Source organism: Trachemys scripta, chromosome 2 (assembly GCF_013100865.1).
Source record: "Trachemys scripta elegans isolate TJP31775 chromosome 2, CAS_Tse_1.0, whole genome shotgun sequence".
In the NCBI taxonomy this organism is placed as follows: Eukaryota; Metazoa; Chordata; order Testudines; family Emydidae; genus Trachemys; species Trachemys scripta.
In genome coordinates, this window is record NC_048299.1 from 38,680,190 (window position 1) to 38,702,249 (window position 22,060).

Consider the following 22,060-nt stretch of genomic DNA (forward strand, 5'->3'; position numbering starts at 1 on the left):
GCAAAAAGAAGAACAGGAGTACTTGTGGCACCTTAGAGACTAACAAATTTATTAGAGCATAAGCTTTCGTGGACTACAAGTGGGCTGTAGTCCACGAAAGCTTATGCTCTAATAAATTTGTTAGTCTCTAAGGTGCCACAAGTACTCTTGTTCTTCTTTTTGCGGATACAGACTAACACGGCTGCTACTCTGAAACCACTTCATATAGCATAACTGGACTTTCAGAAAGCCTTTGACAAGTCCCACACCTAAGACTCCTAAGCAAAGTAAGCGGTCTTTCGATAAGAGGGAAGGTTCTCTATGGATCAATAACTGGTGAAAAGTTAGGAAACAAAAGGTAGGAATAAATGGTCAGTTTTCACAATGGGAACAGGTAAATAGTGGACTCCCCCAATAATCCCAACTACACATACAAGATGTTGGGGTCTAAATTAGCTGTTACTACTCAAGAAAGACATCTTGGAGTCATTGTTCTCTGAAAACATCCACTCAGTGTGCAGCGGCAGTCAAAAAATTGAACAGAATGTTGGGACTCATTAAGAAAGGGATAGATAATAAGACAGAAAATATAATATTTGACTCTATATAAATCGATGCTATGCCCACATCTTGAATACTGCGTGCAGATGTGTTGCCCCATCTCAAAAAAGATATATTGAAATTGGAAAAGGTTCAGAAAAGGGCAACAACAATTATTAGGAAAACATCTACTCAATGTGCAGTGGCAGTCAAAATAGCTAACAATGTTAGGAAGCATTAGGAAAGGGATGGATAGCTAGACAGACGATAAAACAGAAAATACCATAATGCCACCATATAAATCCAGGAATATGCCCATGTGTGCAATTCTGGTCACCCCATCTCAAAAAGATATATTAGAATTAGAAAAGGTACAGAGAAGAGCTACAAAAATGTTTAGGGATATGAAACAGTTTCTATATGAGGAGAGATTAAAAAGACTGGGACTGTTCATCTTAGAAAAGAGATGATGAAGGAGGGATATGATAGAGGTCTATAAAATCATGAATGGTGTGGACACAATGAATATGGAAGCGTTATTTACCCCTTTACATAACACATGAACCAGGGGTCAACCACTGAGAACAACAGGCAGCAGGTTTAAAAAAACACAAGGCACAATCAACCAAAGGATGTTATAAAAGCCAAAACTATATAACTGGGTTCAAAAAGAATTATGTAAGTTCATGGAGGATAGGTCCATCAATCGCTTTTAGCCAAGATGGTGAGAGATGCAGTCTCATGCTCCGGGTGTCCCTAAACTGCCAATTGCTGGGATTGCATGACATGGGATGGATCATTTGATAATTGCTCTTTTCTGTTCATTCCTTCTGAAGCACCTGCACAGGTCACTATCAGAAGACAGACCACTGGTCTGACCCAGCATGGACATTCTTGTGTTTCTGAGATGAAAGGCAATGGAAAGGTTTGAAGAATTTGTTATTTATGCCATCCACATTAACTTCTTAGTAGCACATTAGCTCAGTTAATAATAATATTATTTATAATATTTATATTAATATTTATATAGCAACCATGCCCAGTGGCCGCTGTTAGGTCCCATTGTGCTGGATACAATACAAACATATGAAGAGACTTAATTTTTTGTAATACCTCTAAAAAGAAAAAGAAATAAACCACAGAAGCAAAAATTAATGACCTACTCAAAAAAACAAAAATTAAATCCAAAAATGTCATATTACTCACCTAAGTTTTTATACATGACTACACAGTTTTCATCGTTGTTTGCAAAGTTGGGTTCATGTGCTGCCCATGCTAAGAAATTCACAGGGGTTCCATCCATCCAGCTTAAAAATCAGACAAAACAGAACCTATTTATGCATAAATTTATTTGCTTCCATGTTACAAAAATCATTTTGCAAAATGTTGAAGAAGTCTATCAACCATTTAGTTTAGAGTGCTTTACTTGTCCAACTTCCATTAACATTAAAAGTTGTGAGATTGCTAAAGACTTAACTGAGAAGAGAAAATATGTTTTATATATTTTTACTTTGATTATCCCTGTGTTTATTCTGTATCTCTAGATATACTAACTTTCTTTTTAAATATCTGGCTATATTTACCAATACACTCCAGCTGCATTGGCACAGGTCTGGTGATGCAAAGCAGACATAAACATAGCTTAGCTGCATTGCTAGAGCAGCAAAAGACAGTCCAAGTGTGTTGGCGAATATGGTTCATATTCTAGCTCCTTGTCGATTTTCTTCTGTTTTTTATTTTTCTGTAAACAATTGATTTATTTCAATTTATATAATGAATAATACAGAAAAAAACAGACTATGAAGATGTGATAAGGTGCATATTGTGATTTCTATGAAAAAGTCAACAGTTACCATCATATGAAACCTGAGATATGTTAATTATTTCCTATTTTAAATACAGGAAAAGACTGCAGTATTTCAGGCACCACAGTGTGGTAACTGCTGGCCAAAAAGGAATATTATACATGGTGACCCCTCCAAGGAAGGAAGATATGGTACTAGGTACTTATATATAACTATGAACTTTGTTGAAAAGTAATGAGTGAGAAACAAACCTACTGTTTCTACAAAGGCACAGGCCTCGTGTTACAGCTGAGTTTGCCCCCGATTTGCGCAGTATTTTAATACACCTTTGTACCTCCCAATCCTGGGACCCAAGACAATTCTGAATGTAGCCAAAGGGCCACTATGGAAGCTAGGGATCAGCATGGCACAGCAGAATCCAGACACTCCCATTTCCCCCAATCCAGGCTTTATCTCTAACATCACTTTTTCTATTCCTTCTGAGTAAAAGCTATTTTTTTTTTAAAATCATTTTTTCTTTTGAGTTAACTGGAGATATGTCTAAACTGAAATTGGATTGATCCAGTTCTATCGGTAGTCAAATTAAAAAAAAAAAAAAAAAGATTTATACCTGGTAGAACTTCAAAACTCAGGGCTGTCTCTCCAATTAAAATCTTTTGGGATGCACTACTGATCTTAAAACAAATGGCAAAGTACAACTTTTCAAAATCCATCAGAACTACTGAACTTTAAAAAAACGGTTTCAAAGGGGTAGCTGTGTTAGTCTGTATCAGCAAAAACAACGAGGAGTCCTTGTGGCACCTAAGAGACTAACAAATTTATCACAAATAAATGATTTAGTCTCTAAGGTGCCACAAGGACTCCTCATTGTTGTTGTTGTTGTTTTAAAAAATATATTAATGTTCTAATATTCTTAAGGAATTAATGGATTTGTAAGGGTTTAAGAGCCTGAGCCAACTCCCTCTGGAGTCAATGGAAAAACACTATTGACTTCAATGGAAGTTGGTCTTCTATGAGGGCAGAATTTGGTCCTTTATCAATAGATAAACATTCTTTTAAATTCCTCAGTGGGGTTTTACTTTGTAAGATTCAGACCAATGGCGTAACCGAGTGCACAATTCAACTCAATTCCCCACCCCCACCCCCACCACACTATAGAAAATGTAAAGTAGCCATTATAGTGATCGATCATATAGAAATGCTATAATAAATAAGAAATGTGGGATTTTTCTAAAAATTTTGAATTAAATATGCTTGTGAACTGAGATCTTTATGCCAATATTTAATCCAGAATAAATTTTTACAACACTCAGTAATGGAAACACTAAGGGGGACATCGTGGTCTCACTGAAGTCAATGGCAAAACAGTCTCAGTGACTTTGACGGGGCCACAATTTCACCCTAAAGTACTCTGTAATCACAGCTTTGTCCAATACAAGACCTGTTACACTACAGTACATCTGACTAGCGTTGATGTTGCTTGTTTACTTACCTAACCTGTTTATCCAAACTCAGTTCTAAACCAATGAAATATGCATCTTCTTTGCCATTTTTCATGATCTAAAATAAAAAGATAAATCTTAAACACTTCCTCTTTATATATCAAAAATATTTTAGTGTAACTGCCTGGAGAGTGAGTTACAGGTCCCCCTCTGCCCTGAATCACAGAGGATATAAGTTGTTTCATCCCGCAGCAATTTTTAATTTAATTTTTTAGCTTAAGTCGTAGCAGCTCATGCTTTTAGCTCTGGAGGTACCCAGTTCAATCCCCAATATATTGGCCAAGAGGGTGGCCATCACATGAGTACTTATTTCAGTTTCTTTTCAAAGTCGTTCGATTTAATACCTAAAGACATTTCTAGTGACTGATATTCTCTCTCCAATGATTTGGATTAAATCCTTCACCTCCATTCACTATTACATTACTCTTTAGTCAGTTGAGCAAAATTGTTATTTAATGAAAGTCTGCCTTATAAGCACATCTGATTCTATAAAATGGAGATCAGCTCATAGGCTACAGGAGAATTTACCCCAAATTTCCTAATCACTCAAGGTAAACAAGCTCTTCCCTGGGTCTCAATCTATGCCCCAAATTCTCACTTCCCTCTCAAGATTTTGCCAGTCATACAATGCTGAGAGATAGGGGACAAACCTGATGGTTGGCAATTCCACTTTTATTCTTCTCTCTCTCTCTCTCTCTCTCTCTCGCTCTCTCTCACACACTCACACACACACAAGCTGAAATCAATAAGACCATGAGCCTTTGATTTTATCTGGAGTATTGCATTTAAGGTCTCCAGATCTCCAGGGTATTTTGAAGTTGTCAAGCGACCTAGCAGCGCAGTAATTTCCTGCCCATCTTATCAGTGAAAACTTCCACTTTATTCAGTTCTTTTGAGACTGACAAGTGAAGCAGTGGCTAACTCTGGCAACTGTTATTTTGCAAAGCAATTTGGATCTTGTTAAAAATCTGATTTATAACCATAAATTGATTCAAATTAAAGTTTAAGATCAACCGGCAATTGCTAACACAGTCCCTGTCTTGACTACTTTGCCAACTAAAGGCTTAATTCACCACTGCATTATTGCAGTTTTCTGACAATGTATCTACATTGATTTCACGGGCATAAAATTGGAACAACATAATAGTGAATCAGGCTCTAAGGTGAAATATTCTGTGCCCATGTTCACTGTACTAGATTACTAATTGCTGAAGCAAGACCTGGTTTGCTCACATATCTCCATAGCATCTTTCTTTCACTGTCACCCTCAATGACAACAAGATCTCCAAAATTCTTCTTGCAAAACTCCCGGCCTTTTTCCATGGGAACACTTTCTGTGCTGAAATAATACTGCTTGTCTTCTTGTATAATCCATCCATCATCTGTGATTTTATATTCTGTAAGGAAAATAATGAGACTATATTTATTGCCCCTCTCATACATATTATTCTCATTATAATTATTAAAATACATTACTAAAAAAACTCACTGGGACTAGGAGGCTCCGTTGGTTCAGGATTTACTTTTGCTCCTGTAAAATAAAATAAAACCACATGTAATACACCTCATAGCCATGTAGCACAACTTCCCCATCCCCCGCCCGTACTCAAGTTTATATAGTAAAGTTTAAAGAAAACATTTCTGCCCCAAAGCACTAGATTCCAGTCATTCTTTATATATACACAATACACTGTAAGTTACCTTTAAATGTGTGTCAGAATTGAATTAGAACTGTTTTGAGATGCATGGGGCACAGCAGATGCTTGTCCTGCTCTGCGAAAGCTTCTATGCCTCCTTTTTGTATTGATTTTGTATATACAAACTAGTATGTGCAGTGGAAGATAAGAGGCAGACTAGGAACAATCCATTAACAGCTGTTACTAGGTTTAATATTTTTCAGATAAATTTTTGTCATTGAAAAATGGCCTTTTCTCTCAAACAATTTTTGTTAAAAAAATTGATAACTTTTAAAACATTTTTCTATTCAGAAAATGTTATAAAAAACCATGATGACATTTTTCATTTACTGAAACTGGATTTTCAGAAAATGAAAGATGTTAACCATTTAGATAAGGTTTTTGATAAAATTTTCATTTGAAAAATGTTGTGAAAATATGCTTTACGACAGGTCCATTTCAAATCCTGTAAAATGAAAACAATTTTGAATTTTTTTGTGAAATTTTTCAGTTCATGCATAGTACCAGCTGAAAAAAGAACAATCACAATATATTGCAGTGGAGTTTAACACTTTCCTGATAATTTCTGAGTAGCATAAAAGGCAGGCCACAGGTACTCTCTGAGCTTTGTTAAGTCATATCATGGATTTTCCTGGTCGCTGGCACTACAGAAAATGACTTTCCACTACACTTGATGTCTCTCTGTCTATGTCATCCTTTTTCAGTCATTTTCCTTGCTGAGTAAATAGAATCTCAAAAGTGTTAACCTTTTAGTGAAATTTCCTATTGAATTTCCCAGAAATTTCTTTACCAATCATAAGTGGATCTTTCTGGTCTAACTTTTTGCTCTCATTTATCTGAAATGTGACCTTCACTCTATGCTCTCCCTAAATAAAAGACTGTGATGAGGCAATTGCTGGAGCAGTCACTGAAATACTTCAAGTTCTAGAAGCAGCATAAATAGCTAATTTTAAGTTTCCTTGATTTGGAGCTTTTGGGGCGTGATGCCACAAGAAAACAGAATTCCTTAATAAAGGTGTCCTCATGCCAGCTATCCAAACTTTGAGTTCAACACATTCAGGACACATTTGTTAAGGTTATCCTAATTCTGGATATGTTTACCTGCCTACCATAACTTTAAAGCTACTGACCTGTTTTTTTTCAAACTTCATTTGTTTTGAAGATTTCTGAGACCTAAAAATCAAACCATGTTTGAAGGAAATTGGTTCAGTAGCTGAAATAGAAAAATTCTACTGCATATGCACAGTGGCTTTAAAACTATGGAATTGATTTTCTTCAGTTTGGCTTGAAGAATCTCGGATCTCAAAATAGAGATGTGGAAAATAACCACAATTTACAAATTTCGAGCTTCAGTAACCTGGCCAAAAAAAGTCTAATTAGAACATGCAAAGGAGAACCAATTTTTCACATTTTAAAAACTCAAAAAAAAAAAAAAAAAAAAAAAAAGATTGAATTGATCGGAGGAAAAAAAAAAAACTTTCCAATAAACTTAAATCAAACCTCAGAAAATATTAATTCAAAAGGAATTTGTTGGAGAAAAGCATGAACAAAAGAAAACGGAAAATTTGAATTCAATTTGAAATTCAATCTTAAAGCTATCTGTGCCTGTTAGAATAAAATGAATGAAATTCAAGAATCACACTCCCTTTCTTAGGGCATGAAAAAGAATAAGGCAGACTCATGGACATAATACCAGGACACCCTTTAGATATTCTATATCTCTAAATTTAATGAAGACAGATGAATTAATTCCCTCACACTGTTCTTATTTCACTTCTTGTATGTGACATTCTGAAGGCAAAACTATTTTTTTAAATTAGACAAAAATATCATTTATGTTTTGTTTATTGTTCTTATTTAAAGGTGGAAATAATTATACCTTTCTTTATTTCACAAATCCAGTCATATACATAGTCACAGTGCCTGTCATTCCATAACATGCTGGAATCTCCACTGAGTTCTACACAAAGTTCCATTCCTTGATAATTATTGGGTTCTCCATAGGCCCAGTTTGTATATATCATCTGAAGTGGAAATATAATTGTATTACTATTTTCTTCATAGAAAGAGATAGTAACTGCTCTGCAGCAGGAAAACCAGACAGACCCAAGTTGGATTTCCAGTGTCAAGCTGGAAAATAAAGCTGGTCAGAAAAATGGAATTTCTATTCTGTGGAAAATTCTGAACATTTCAAAATGTGTTCACATTCTGAATTGGGATCAAAAGTTAAAATTTCTAAATTTCTTGCAGAATGGAAATTCAAATAAAAAATTATTCAGAAACATCAAAGCATTTTGAGAACATCAAAATATTTTGTTTTGATAAGATAAAATGTTTTGTTTTTATGATGTTGAAATATGATAATATATTAAATAAAATATAACATGAATATTTAATGCAGTATAAATAAAAACAAAATGAACTGAAACAAAATTGAAACAAAACAAAGAAATCTAAATGATTCTTTTTAGAGAGACAAGGTGGGTGAGGTTATATCTTATATTGACCCAACTTCTGTTGATGAGAGAGAGAAGCTTTAGAGCTTACTCAGAGCTCTTCTTCGGATTCGTTTCAACATTTTTTCCAGCTAAAATTACATTGAAATCAAAATATAACCCACAAAATGTTTAAATTTCAACAAAATCACATTTTCAAAATGAAAAATGTTCTGTTGAATTTCTTTTTTTTTAAAAAACAGTTCTACTGGAAAATACACACAAAGCCAAATTCACTACAGTTGCTTCAGTTTTACACCTTGGCTTCAACAGAGTTACACTGGCAAACAAGTAGTATGATCTATCGAGTGCAGAGCTCTGCAGGATCAGGTTCTAAATTAGCTCTGGAAAAGGTAAATTTACAAGACCTAAGCTATTTTCTGTTACGTTTTATTCATTTGAATTTTTACAAAACAGAAGGATAAAGGGGAGCAATCCATGGCTCTAGGTGTTACAGACAGTATTTTAAACTACCATTATTATATTTTACAACTACACCAATTTCACCAAGCCTTTATCACCAAAAATGGATAGGCAAAAAACAGACATTAAAAAAAATCTCCTTCCTTTAGGCAAGTCAGAGCAATTTTTCTTTTGTGACTATACCTCTGTGTACGTAGACTACCCTTATGATATTAGTCACTTTTATTCTTTATTTTTTATTTTAAACATATTTTACAATACAAAAAATAGTGTGTTGTATACAAAATCTGGCTACAGGATAGTTATTCATCAGCCTTGCACATGGCAGCTTAACAGGGGTTCAGGAATATGATCAGGAATAAAATTATTTAAAAAAAAGCATGAGGATTACAGAGTCAGAAAGAAAAATAAACAATTGTGGAAAAACTAAATCACTCACTGGAGACCCATCACTCCAAGCAAATCCATCATCAGGATTCAAATAATATAAACCTATCCAGAATTTCTGGTGATAGTATCCATTTTTCCTAAAACACAAGATATACAGACAGATTAAAGAAAAACAAGAGAAACATTTTTATATGAAATAAGTTTCAAAAATCTAAATCACACCAAGAAGTTTCATAAACTTTCTGTGAAAATACTTCTAAAATCAGTTGGAAACATACCTGAATATTGAGAATCTGTCATCCGATAATTTAAAATTAACTATTTACAAATGCTAGGATCATCTGTGGACTGGTAGATGGCACTGAAATACCAAGTCACATTTCTGTGTAGGAGAGGTCCCAAATGCTGAGTTACCATATACTGGCCCAGTGGAAAATTCTGATTGAAACAATGAGTGTGAGGACTTATCTACATGATAAAGTCTCACTGGTTTAACTTCAGGTGTGATTTTACTGTGACTGCGCTGCAGCAAGAAATTGTACAAATGGTATAAAGAGGAGAACAAAAAGTCAAGAACAAAGGGGGGCGGGGCTGGCTAGTAGGTATTTGGGAAAATTAACAAAGGTATTTAGGCATTTAATGATGCACATAGGTGCCCAGTGGGATTTTCAAAAGTTTCTAAATGAGTTAGACTTTCAATAAAAGTTAGGTATCTAACCTGCTTAGGTGCTGTTGAAAATCTTATTAGGTGCGTACCTGCATCTTTAGGCAGCTAAATACCTTTTAAAAATTGGCCTCATTGTCTGAGATTTAATAATAATAATATATGGAGATATACCTATCTCATAGAGCTGGATGGGACCCCGAAAGGTCATCAGGTCCAGTTCCTGCCTTCACTAGCAGGACCAAGTACTGATTTTGCCCCAGATCCCTAAGTGGTCCTCTCAAGGATTGAACTCACAACCCTGGGTTTAGCAGGCCAATGCTCAAACCACTGAGCTATCCAGTCAAAGTGTTAATGTTGACAACTTCCCTGTTGGGGTGTTTTGACTGGTTGTTTTTTTGTTGCACTGGCCTTTTCCCCTCCAAGTTGGGGAGGGGCTGAATCAATGAAGTACTTTAACCTTATTGACCAACCCATCCATTCAGGACCTTTGACAGTCACATAATGAATCAGATCAAGACTACCATAAAATCCACATATCCCAGTCTTGGGGTACGTCTTCACTTACCGGAGGGTCCGGCGGCAGGCAATCGATGTTCTGGGATCGATCCCGGAAGTGCTCGCCGTCGACGCCAGTACTCCAGCTCGGCGAGAGGAGTACGCGGCATCGACGGGGGAGCCTGCCTGCTGCGTCTGGACCCGCGGTAAGTTCGGACTAAGGTACTTCGAATTCGCGTACCTTAGTCTGAAGTGGGGGCTTAGTGGGGACCAGGCCTTGGACTCAGCCCACTAGCTCACAGCTGCCCACACTCTGTTGGTTTTTCTTTTAATGAAGTTGGGGATGGAGTGAGGCACCCAAAACAACATCTCTCTCCTTAAGCACAGGAATACACACATATAATATACTTGTATTCCCATATACCAGAAGATATGCAGTTTGTATATCAGTATTTATAATGTAAATATATTGTTGGGGTTTTATTGCTATTTATTAATTTCAAAGGAATCAAACTGCATACAAACTGCCCTGCCCAATTAGGCCAACAACAGAACAGAAGCAGAAAAAGGGAACTTTTTATTTTAATCAGGTAAAAATGCAGGGTTTTTTGCATGTAAAATTATTGAAAACGTCAAAGTTGTTTATTGCTGGATATATTATGCATAATGATCATTAAAGAAAGTAATGGTGGCAAAACAGTGTCCTAATAATCGAAAGTTAAAATGGTCTCTAAAATTGCCTCTGGAAGGGGGGAGGGATAGCTCAGTGGTTTGAGCATTGGCCTGCTAAACCCAGGGTTGTAAGTTCAGTCCTTGAGGGGGCCACTTAGGGATCTGGAGCAAAATCAGTACTTGGTCCTGCTAGTGAAGTCAGGGGGCTGGACTCAATGACCTTTCAAGGTCCCTTCCAGTTCTAGGAGATATTCTATCTCCTAGAACTGGAAGGGACCTTGAAAGGTCATCNCAGTGAATGTCAGTGCAATTACGTGGTCTCTAGTAAAGGAACTCATAACATAGGGTAATACATTATCAATGTGATCAAATGTATTTTTTAAGAAAAGCAGCGTGCACATCACAAAACAGGTTTTTCTAGTAATAGCTTCTGAAAACAATCCCCGTGTATTCCAAAACACCTAAATCAAGTATTATTGGCCAAATTTTCAATGAGGCCTTAAATTATGCTTGTAAATTTTGCATGTGCAGGTTATAGCTCTGGATTCAAAGGCCATTGAAGTCAGAGCCTTATCATTGATGTCAGCAGGCTTTAGTGGATGCAGATAGGATAAGGCAACAGAGGGTCCTGTGGCACCTTTGAGACTAACAGAAGTATTGGGAGCATAAGCTTTCGTGGGTAAGAACCTCACTTCTTCAGATGCACTTCTTGCATCTGAAGAAGTGAGGTTCTTACCCACGAAAGCTTATGCTCCCAATACTTCTGTTAGTCTCAAAGGTGCCACAGGACCCTCTGTTGCCTTATCCTATCTGCATCCACTAAAGCCTGCTGACATCAATGATAAGGCTCTGACTTCAATGGCCTTTGAATCCAGAGCTATAACCTGCACATGCAAAATTTACAAGCATAATTTAAGGCCTCATTGAAAATTTGGCCAATAATACTTGATTTAGGTGTTTTGGAATACACGGGGATTGTTTTCAGAAGCTATTACTAGAAAAACCTGTTTTGTGATGTGCACGCTGCTTTTCTTAAAAAATACATTTGATCACATTGATAATGTATTACCCTATGTTATGAGTTCCTTTACTAGAGACCACGTAATTGCACTGACATTCACTGCATAGGAGCAAAGCTATTTGAAATTGTTTCAACAACCTGGTTAGTTAGAGCTAGGGAACAATAAAAACCTTGACCAGTTTTATGTGAACATTTTCCTCCTTCATAAATTTTCACATGTTGTACCAAATTACCTCTGTGGCAATTTTATAAATTCCCAAATAATATGCAGGCAAAAGTATACCAATTCATTAAACTTTTGGAATCCCTAACTGATTGTAAATATTACAATTCTAAAATATTTTAAATTGGATGACAAATATTGTACCAAAGTATAAATATTTTGCTGAAACCAACTATTGCAGGAAGGATCAAAAGGCATTTATTTTTCTCATTTAATGGATAAAGTGAAAAAATAACCATAATATAGATAGATACTCACGCTACGGAATGCCAAATAACATATTGTTCTTCTTTACCATTAATGGTGGCCAGATCTCCTCCTATTGCTCTACAATATTCTTGAGATTCCAACCATGATTTCTTTTGATCTCTTGCAAAAGGCTAATGAGAGTATATTTTACAATCAGAGATACACTATATGCATCATAGAATCAAAAAACATGATCTATTGCCCCTCTGGTATGGTGTCATACAATCTAACAAATCAAAAAGCAGACAGTATAAAATTTAAAATGTGTTATACAGATTACAGAATGCCTTGTACACAAAATCTGTTTCACTTTACATGCAAACATCTGAGCCACAGCTAGCAGAGGGCACTGGTGAGACCAACCTCTACTATAATACAAACAATGAGGAAAAAACAGTTTAAAATTTAATAGGAGTTAGAGATGTGAGAGAAGAAAAGTCAGGTTTGAACACCAGAGGTGAGAAGCGAGGGGAGCAGTTGCAAGCCTCTCTCGCCTATTGTTGTGTATTATTAAATAGTTGCTGGCGTCTGCATTTCAGTGATGGGTGAGTGACCCCTACCTATAGCTTGTAAATCCTGTTTACAAAACACTCCGAGATCCTTTCAAGATGGAGAGAAAATGCAAACATGTCTAGTCTGCATGGAAGTCATTATTGTTTAAATTCTTCTTTTCACTTCTGTGTTTCAAATATGTACAGAGTCTATATTAATTCAGAATTATTTGCTGTACTTACTTTGAAGCAGAAACTAATACGATTATTTGAATCCCAACCTTCTGGGCATGTGGGGGCAGGAGTTGTTGTTGGAATAGGCGGAGGTGTCACTCCCTCAGCCCACTGTTTACAGAGAAATTTTGCCTTTTCCTCACATTTCACAACATCCCATAATCCACCAGCAATTCCAGTCCTCATGGCAACACAGCCTGACTTTCTTCCTTTATATATATAAAAAGAAATGAAAACCAAACTGTGTATCATCTAGAACTTCATGAACTTTGAGTTCTGTCCTCATATAAACGAATTATATTTCTTCACACATTCAAATGGATAATTTTTTCAACTCACAAAGGTCATTCAGTGAATTTAAGGGACATATATGTCTAGTATACTTAGTCAGTACATATCATCCTGTTGCCTTTTAGTAGCTGGCCCTAGCAGCTTCACAACCTTCTAGTCTCTGACAACTACAGTTTTCCTCTGAACTCAAGTGGTAGAGGCCTGTGTTTTTGGTGCTATGTTCTCAGTTTTAACAGACCCCGGTTTTAATGTCCCTTTTGATAACTGCAGTGTCTATATCTATGTAGCCCACAGTTCTTTCACACATGCCTTGTATGATTTACCAAAGACAGTGGGCATTTTTCAACATGCATCAAAAGCATTTGAACATAAAGGCTAACCACAGGATCTTATGAAAAGTAATGCAGAATTTTGTTCACTATTGGCATAGCAAATGGTCAGCATGGTGTCTAGCAGCACCTAAGTCCTACTTAAACCCCATTTTCAGAACTTAAGGACTGCACAAGCCATTGGGCTGGCCTTCTGCAAAGGTGTGAATTACAACCACGCAGATGGAATCGAATCCATTGAAATATCCTCAGATAACAAAGTGATCTAAATAAATCTGGTGTTCAACAGAATAAGCTGTCCTAGGCACAGCCTGTTAGCAGGATGGCATGATATTTTCATATTAAAAAACAGGTTTTTAGGATGAACACTTAGGATGTCTTAGCTAATATTCACAAGGCTACTTTTCAATTCTATTTTTTTGGCCCCACTCATTCAGTGCTAGGTTATCCCAAACTAACTATATAACTTTTTATTGATATTCCCTCTGGTAACATACTGATTATGATGGGGTCAAGTACATCACAAGACACCTCACCCCCTATTTCCTATCTAGCATTCTCTCTAAGCCACCACACACTATGTACTCCATGTCAGCCCAGCCCCAACACTAACTCAGTCTTTCCCATTACAATGGCAAATCAGAACCGATTTCAATTTGAGCTTTTTCCAAGCTTGTATACAATCGCATTTCAACACTAACCAGCAGGCTAACATAATGCAGGCACGCAGATCACTTACACCATTCACACCAAAGTAGCAAACCAAAATTCCTGACAATGATACCCTTCACCAAAGAAGCATCTGCAAACTGCCAACTGCTGTACAATCCAGCAGAGGATACAGAATGAATTGCTAAGGGAATTACAATTTTTTTTTGTCTAAACATTGAGTATTGCAGTGTGGCCCCTGTACTCCCCAACCAATATTGTAGTGCTATATATACCTGGCATTTCTGAATTCCAGTGCGTGAATAGGACTGCTTCCCCATTGGTCCACTTGAAAGTCCCCTTTTCTTGTATATTTGAAAGACCAATCCAAAAATATTTTTCAGGCCTCAGCCCAGTCAGACTAGTTAGAAAAGCTTGTTCATATCTGCACAAAAAGAAGACAATAGTCAAATTGGTTTTAAATCAATATTTGTACATAGTATGTCATTATCATTTATATTACAAGAGTTATTAAATGAGTGGTTTAGGCATATTTATTTGTATAACACAACAGAATAAAGTGGAATCATTCACAGAGGACATATTTGGCATATTTTGAATTTGTAATTTCTCTCACCCCTTTCTTTCTGTAGAGTAAACAAAATTATATTCAGAAGGACTGAAGTAGTGTGAACAAGTGAAGGGGAAGAAAGGCACCTAGTGTTATCTTGGTGGAATATAATCTTAATTCTAGAGAATTTACAATAGTTCTATATTTTAAATACTTGGTGCTATATGCAAGACAGCAGTTTGGTGTTAAAATAACCACAAGTATCTACTCCAGATTAAGGGTCTGTCATACTACAGAAGAAGTAAACAAAAGTATGCAGTCTAGGATGGTATTGACAGAAACTATAATTCACTACTTCAACTAACAATCATGAAAATCAAATCTGTTAACTAAGAACATCATATAAATGTGTGCTTGTGGGGCTGGGAAGATGTAGAAATAAAAGTCAGCTATACTTAAAAGTCAGCAATACATAGAAGGCTCACTGGAAATACAATAGAGATGGGAGTCTTGCAAAATCAAATCATTTAAAAAAACATTTGCATATTTGTTATTGTTATTAGTTCCAAGACCAGATGAATTTGCTGTTAATTATTTGTATTACAGTTGTACCAGAAATGTGCTATGCACTCATACACAAATATAGGAAAATACAATCTATGCCACGTAGAGTTTGCATACAGATCTACTAAGACACTACAGAAACAAATATGAGAAATTCCAAAAGGACCCGTCGACCAAATATAAGTAAGTTCTGACTCCCCATAACCTACCCCTTCTGTGTTCCTCCAACATGTAATATTGGATATTGTGCATCATCTCCTCATGTAAAATACACTGAAAGAACTGTGAAGAACTTTCAGATAGAAATCAACTCTGTTTGGTTAGTTTGCTCATGTTTTAGGATCCTCTTTATGGGGACTAGGAGCAATTTGATATCAAACAAACAAAAAAATGTTTTTGATGTAATGGGCATAGATGGGCTACGTTGTAAAGCAAATGATTCCACAGGAACGAATTGAGGGCAGTGTGGCAGGACCATTCACACAAAGGCCTGTACAAACCTTGCAAGTTTTTCCCCCAGAGCGGGAATGGGTTGAATTGATGGTCCTTAAATATGCTCTAAGAGAATATTGATTACTTTATCACCATTTCTGGGGTTGATACTAGCATAGCAGACACCTTGCCTTATTTTCAGATGCTCCAGTTTCAGGAGCTGGCACCAGGAGCCAGCCAAGAAGCTGAGTGGATGCTGCTAGCGCTATGGAACCTTGGGTAGATGGTTATCTGAGTAGTATGGAGATCAGCTGGCTGCGTTCAAATGGCAGAGCTATGAGACAAGTTTTAATGAATTCATGCAGTTACAGGAGTGGGAAGGCCAGTCAACAAATGGCCCAGATGATACTAAACTGCTCAAGGTAGTTAAGACCAAAGCAGACTGTGAAGAACTTCAAAAAGATCTCACAAAACTAATTGATTGGGCAACAAAATGTCAAATGAAATTTAATGTGGATAAATGTAAAGTAATGCACATGGGAAAAAAATAAACCCAACTATACATACAATATGATGGGGGCTAATTTAGCTACAACAAATCAGGAAAAAGATCTTGGAGTCATCGTGAATAGTTCTCTGAAGACGTCCACGCAGTGTGCAGAGGCGGTCAAAAAAGCAAACAGGATGTTAGGAATCATTAAAAAGGGGATACAAAATATGACGGAGAATATATTATTGCCCATATATAAATCGATGGTACGCCCATATCTTGAATACTGCGTACAGATGTGATCTCATCTCAAAAAAGATATACTGGAACTAGAAAAGGTTCAGAGAAGGACAACTAAAATGATTAGGGGTTGTCCCATATGAGGAGAGATTAAAGAGGCTAGGACTCTTCAGCTTGGAAAAGAGGAGACTAAGGGGGGATATGATAGAGGTATATAAAATCATGAGTGATGTGGAGAAAGTAGATAAGGAAAAGTTATTTACTTATTCCCATAATACAAGAACTAGGAGTCACCAAATGAAATTAATAGGCAGCAGGTTTAAAACTAATAAAAGGAAGTTCTTCTTCACACAGCGCACAATCAACTTGTGGAACTCTTTACCTGAGGAGGTTGTGCAGGCTAGGACTATAACAGCGTTTAAAAGAGAACTGGATAAATTCATGGAAGTTAAGTCCATTAATGGCTATTAGCCATGATGGGTAAGGAATGGTGTCCCTAGCCTCTGTTCGTCAGAGGGTGGAGATGGATGGCAGGAGAGAGATCACTTGATCATTACCTGTTAGGTTCACTCCCTCTGGGGCACCTGGCATTGGCCACTGTCGGTAGACAGGATACTGGGCTAGATGGACCTTTGGCCATTCTTATGTTCTTATGTTCCATTACAGAGGAGCAGGTGCTGCAGTACATGGTGTCACTGGCAACCCATCAACCGGTGTCCTCAACAATCTTGAATAGCCTCCCAGCTGTTACGTTTGTCAGTGGACTAAATAATTATCCATATCCACGCAGTGGTTTTAACTCAAAGATTTCTGGTGGGGTGGTTGCATTCCAATGGCCCCAGGGAGGAGTCCTGTAGTCCTACCACAGTTAAAGTTCTCAGGGATCTAGGCAGTCTTGTTCAGAGCAGCATTCTTGATAGCAATTTGTTGTGCTTTCAGGATCAGCGAGCTAGTTCCTGGGTTCTGTAGGGGCTCTGCGGGGGGGAACTTGGAACTGTGTGACATACACTGGCAGGGACAAGCTGGGATATTAAACTTGCAACAGTCAATGACTGATCAAGGAGGCTGGGGAGAATCTGTTATTGTCTGGGAAGCTGGGAAGCCTGGTTCTGCTCCATGGAATTTGGTTGCCACTCATCCGGAACCAGGGCCACAACAGCAGCAGTACAGCTGTGTATGGGGGAAGAGGCAATTCGGACAACTGAGCACTGGCATTAGGAAGCTGTAGCGGGGGAGAGGGGGTCATCTGCTCCTGCCTTAAAAAGCTTAAAACAGCCCGGGGAGAGGGCTGTGACAGGGAAGAAAAAGCGGGGCTGATTGTGGAAAGCAGCCTCAGCTGGGGGCCACACCCCAATCAGGCTGAGTAGCCCACGACTGAGGCAAGGTGGGGATAGAGGGTTGGGGGCAGCATCCCAAAGACAAGGGTCACCAGGTCCTGGGAGGGACATGGGGGCCTGTGGCTTTGGGACACCAGCCTGCAGAGAGCGCTCCAGAGGCTGGAAATGCTAATTCCCTGAGACAACCAGCAGAAGGCGCCGCAGCAGTGAGTCGCTCACCGCGACAGAAGCATACAAAACATGTGTGTGACCTCAGGTGGTCAGTATTAATACAACCTGGGGCACCAGAATTATTCAGGGAAGGTGGGATTCCCCTGCCAGGCTTTGCTGCAGATTTGTTCTGGCTGATATAAAAGGGAGCATTAGGAGATGTCTGAGAACCCTACTGGGTTTGGGGTGAAGGCAGCCAAGCTAATTGCTGGCACCTCCTTGTGGCAGAAAGTATACAGTGACCAGATAAATGGCTTGGAAAAGGGCTTAAATGAATGGAACGGGGGAGGGGAAGGGTGGCTGGGGCTCCTATGACTGGTATGGCAGGGAGCCAACCCCCATTTCTTGTAGCCCACCTTAACCCTCCTACAAGGCAGGGGGTGGATGGTAAGGTCCTGGCAATGAATTGGCTGGGGGACCTAGATGGAAAAAGAAGGGGAGCCCCCTGGGTAATTCCTGAATGAACATGGGGTTACCTGCACTATACGCTTACCTGCCAGGTAGCCCCAAACATCTAATAATAAAGTTGTGGCCTGATTAAAAGCATATCAGATGTCTCCTGTCCCTTTGGCATAGCCAGAAAATGCTCAGATGACTTTTTTTTTTTTTTTAAAGTCCAGCTCTACGCCAGAAAAAGTAACTAGTAAAAATAGCCCCTTCTCACTCAGAAGATCTGCTTCCTGTGTGGGATTCAGAGCCCTAGCTATTTATTTGGCAACAAAAATAGGGTGGTTTTTGTTTGTTTGTTTGTTTTTTGCTTTTTACTCTTGTAAGCTCTGCAGAGCCAACACGACTCAGACAGAGCAAATGTAATTCTATTTTTGTGTGTGTGCATCAGCAACAGAATTGTTTACTAATTTCCAGTCACTCACACCTATGCAACCTCACTGACAGGAATAGGTTTGCACAGATGTAAGTGAGGGACTAATTTGCTCTGCAGACCCTATATAATGGTGAATTCAAATTTCATGGCAGTCACCCATCTCTACAGTGGGCTGACCCACACCCTTGGATTTGGGCACCCACCCACCTACACACACGTTTTGAGAGGTTCGATATCCCATTCTAATTTTCTGCCTCAAGCCCGTCTCTGACTTTGCTCAACATTGGGTATTTTATTTTGATGATCTAGACCATTTAAGGATTTTGAGCCTTCTAAGGTCCTGTAAGCTGTCAGAACAGCAGCCTTTTCCATACCTGTTTTCAACAGTAGCTAGGGAAGCCTGGTTCCTTCCACACGTTTGATTGGCTTCATAAAATGATGCAAATGTACTTGCAATCATGTAACAATGAAAGCCATGTCTTTTCCATCCCTGTCAAAATAAATATTAGGCAATCACACAAGCTTGTTGGTAAATTGTGATGTAATACTCATTTCTATTCTGTTTTTTAAAAATTATATAGAATACAACGTTACTGCTAAACCATGGGGCAACCAACAAACAATAAGAATGAAGGGGTCACAATGTGAACAACAAGCAGAGATGGAAAATAAGTTAGCAAAATATTTCCTTGAAATAAGTAGAACATGGGAGTGTTTATTCAGCAGCGAAGTGCTGACTCAATTTTTCCTGTAGGGATATCTCTTTCGTAAAGGACGCTAAAAAAAACAAAAAAAATCAAAACTGAGCCAGTGCCGAGCTTCAGGTTATCTTTTCTTTGTCTGCTTATCCAACAGTGAAACTGCCTCAGTTATATGTACAGACTGAACAAGCAAAGTGGAATATTCTATCAGAAATTTGGATCTAGTTCAACACAAAAGCATTATGGGTCTTCAGAAGCACACAAGACCCAAAAATACTTGGATGTTAAATGTATAATACACATATATAAAAGTATCAACTATAAGACATACATTAATGAAAAACGGTAGACTCATAAAGCTACTTGGACTATAACAAAACCAAATACTTGCATCTCTGAGTCACATGTAGGCTACACAAAATTGTTGATAAATCTTTTATATCTCTTTATAACATACTGTTTCATGAAACAAAATGTCACATAGAATGATTTCTTAATAATGCTTCTGTTAAGTCTGTGCTCGCCCCTTCTCCCCAGCCTCAGGGTAGCATTACTTCACCTCAATAAACTTCAAGTTCAATCCTGCAAGGAGAACTTGATTCCAGGGCAGGAAAGTAATAATCTGCTACAGGAACTATAGGTTTGGGGTACTCCAAATAGAATTGTGAAGCATGGGCCAGAGGGCAGCTGGAAGCTAGATCTATTTACTCTTCCAGGTATACTATATGTCCTACACATTATGAAGACTGTGGAGGCCAGATGCTCCAGTGAGGCCAATACAGACCAATTTTTGGCTGTCCACCCTTAACCTCACAGTAATCTGGTTTGTATTTAATGTCTCAATTGTTCCATGCTTATTCAACTCACATAACTTATTTTGCACTTACTATTTGACAGCCTGGATCAATGATCTCCTCTTCTCCACTAGCTTCTGCCAAAGGTTTCCTTTTACAGATGTATGCAAGTTTCTTTTCACAAGCATGATCTGCCCAATATCCATCCTGAAAATCACATAAGGAGAGAAATTTATCAATCAAGTGGGCCTTATAGTCTTTCAACAATTTTTCATTAGTTCTTTAATGTTATTAATGTTCATGGATATTTATTTTTGTAGTGCTGTGAAAGGGGAAAACGTAGATCTGTGATTTATTTTAAATTATTCCTTCCAGTTCTAGGAGATAAAAAAAAAAAATGGAGATATCTTAACAATGGGTGTCCTACCAGATCATACCAATTGCTAAATGCATGCTATATCTCATTAAATGTAGATGTACAGAAATCATAAGCCCCTGGAATAGATAACTTATCAAAGAAGTGCTGACAAACTATGCTATAGTATTGTATATCCTATTGTTAGAATTAGTTTCCAACTTCCTCTTATCCATTATCCCCGAAGGTTATTAACTTTCTGCTAAGCTTATTGAGATCAGCCATATAAATATGAATGGATATGGGAAAATATTAAAACAGACAACACCACGATGAAGATAAAAAAAGCTCCTATTGAAATGTTGGAGCTCTGCCATGAAATGTGTTTGTCTCATTAAACGACATCTGTTTTCAGGATGTAGGCTGATGTGACAGGATAAAAAAAAAGTACAGTATTCCTCTGCCAATGCTGTCAGTGGCAAATATGAAAATACATACATAATTTCATGTGTTTGTTTCCCCAGAGACAGACTTAAAAACCCATAAAAAGTGACCTAAGAGATTTTTAAGATATAAATGTATTCCAATATTAAGATCCTCTAGCTCAAGACCTGCCAAGACTAGAAGCAAGTGCTGAGATTTCTTTCATATTTCTTTAGTCCTAGGCCTAAGTGGTCTGCCATATATAAACCTTGTGCGGCTTTCAGGACAGCTGGAAAGATTATTTGTATATTTATTCCTCCTCTTTCACCTTTGAGACATTTTGCAAAATGAAAAGGAGGTTTGCATAGACTCTGTTTGTCAGAGGGTGGAGATGGATGGCAGAAGAGAGATCACTTGATCATTACCTGTTAGGTTCACTCCCTCTGGGGCACCTGGCATTGGTCACTGTCGGTAGACAGGATACTGGGCTAGATGGACCTTTGGTCTGACCCAGTATGGCCATTCTTATGTAGGTTTTGCTATTGAAAACTATGTTTGCCTTGATAAATAGGTGAACCTGCAGTGGGTGGTAAGTACAAATCTTTCACACTATCACAGATCTGGCAAAAAAAAAATTTTGCTGGTGTCATATAGCTGTACCCTGCATGACTATCTCTTACCAGACTCTCTTATCTAAACTCTTTCTATTTGCTTATCATATTTGTCACTGCAGAAGCTGTACCTCATTTTTCTGGGAATAGTGCTAACAGGTAGCCCTTATCAAAGCAGCCCGACAATACATTCATGCAATATATCTAGACCACATAAACCCAAGGTCTGGGATCCAAATGTTTTTTCAGAAAGTCAGGCTCTTTTATTAACAGGATTTCTCCTTAATATATTTTCATAGTGAAGTTTATAAATCTGTGCAATTTGTTAAGTTATACAGCCTCTGCCCAGCCAAAGCAG

At 37.8% G+C, this 22,060-nt stretch overlaps 1 protein-coding gene and 1 long non-coding RNA gene across 2 annotated transcripts in view; one reads left to right on the plus strand and one right to left on the minus strand.

The window, feature by feature from the left end:
* LOC117872159 overlaps window positions 1–2,895 on the plus strand; it is a 12,953-nt gene extending 10,058 nt beyond the window's left edge. Inside the window, exon 3 of the long non-coding RNA XR_004644420.1 lies at window positions 2,422–2,895. This is a non-coding gene — a long non-coding RNA (uncharacterized LOC117872159). The remainder of the gene's footprint in view (window positions 1–2,421) is intronic.
* LOC117872154 (macrophage mannose receptor 1-like) overlaps window positions 1–22,060 on the minus strand; it is an 84,082-nt gene that overhangs the window by 31,640 nt on the left and 30,382 nt on the right. Inside the window, exons 9-19 of the mRNA XM_034760334.1 lie at window positions 20,407–20,520; window positions 19,193–19,308; window positions 14,448–14,596; window positions 12,893–13,092; window positions 12,168–12,289; window positions 8,881–8,968; window positions 7,403–7,547; window positions 5,316–5,357; window positions 5,060–5,223; window positions 3,817–3,884; window positions 1,726–1,826 (exon numbers count right to left, since the gene is read on the minus strand). Of these exons, the coding sequence (XP_034616225.1) occupies window positions 1,726–1,826; window positions 3,817–3,884; window positions 5,060–5,223; window positions 5,316–5,357; window positions 7,403–7,547; window positions 8,881–8,968; window positions 12,168–12,289; window positions 12,893–13,092; window positions 14,448–14,596; window positions 19,193–19,308; window positions 20,407–20,520 (1,309 nt within the window). The remainder of the gene's footprint in view (window positions 1–1,725; window positions 1,827–3,816; window positions 3,885–5,059; window positions 5,224–5,315; window positions 5,358–7,402; window positions 7,548–8,880; window positions 8,969–12,167; window positions 12,290–12,892; window positions 13,093–14,447; window positions 14,597–19,192; window positions 19,309–20,406; window positions 20,521–22,060) is intronic.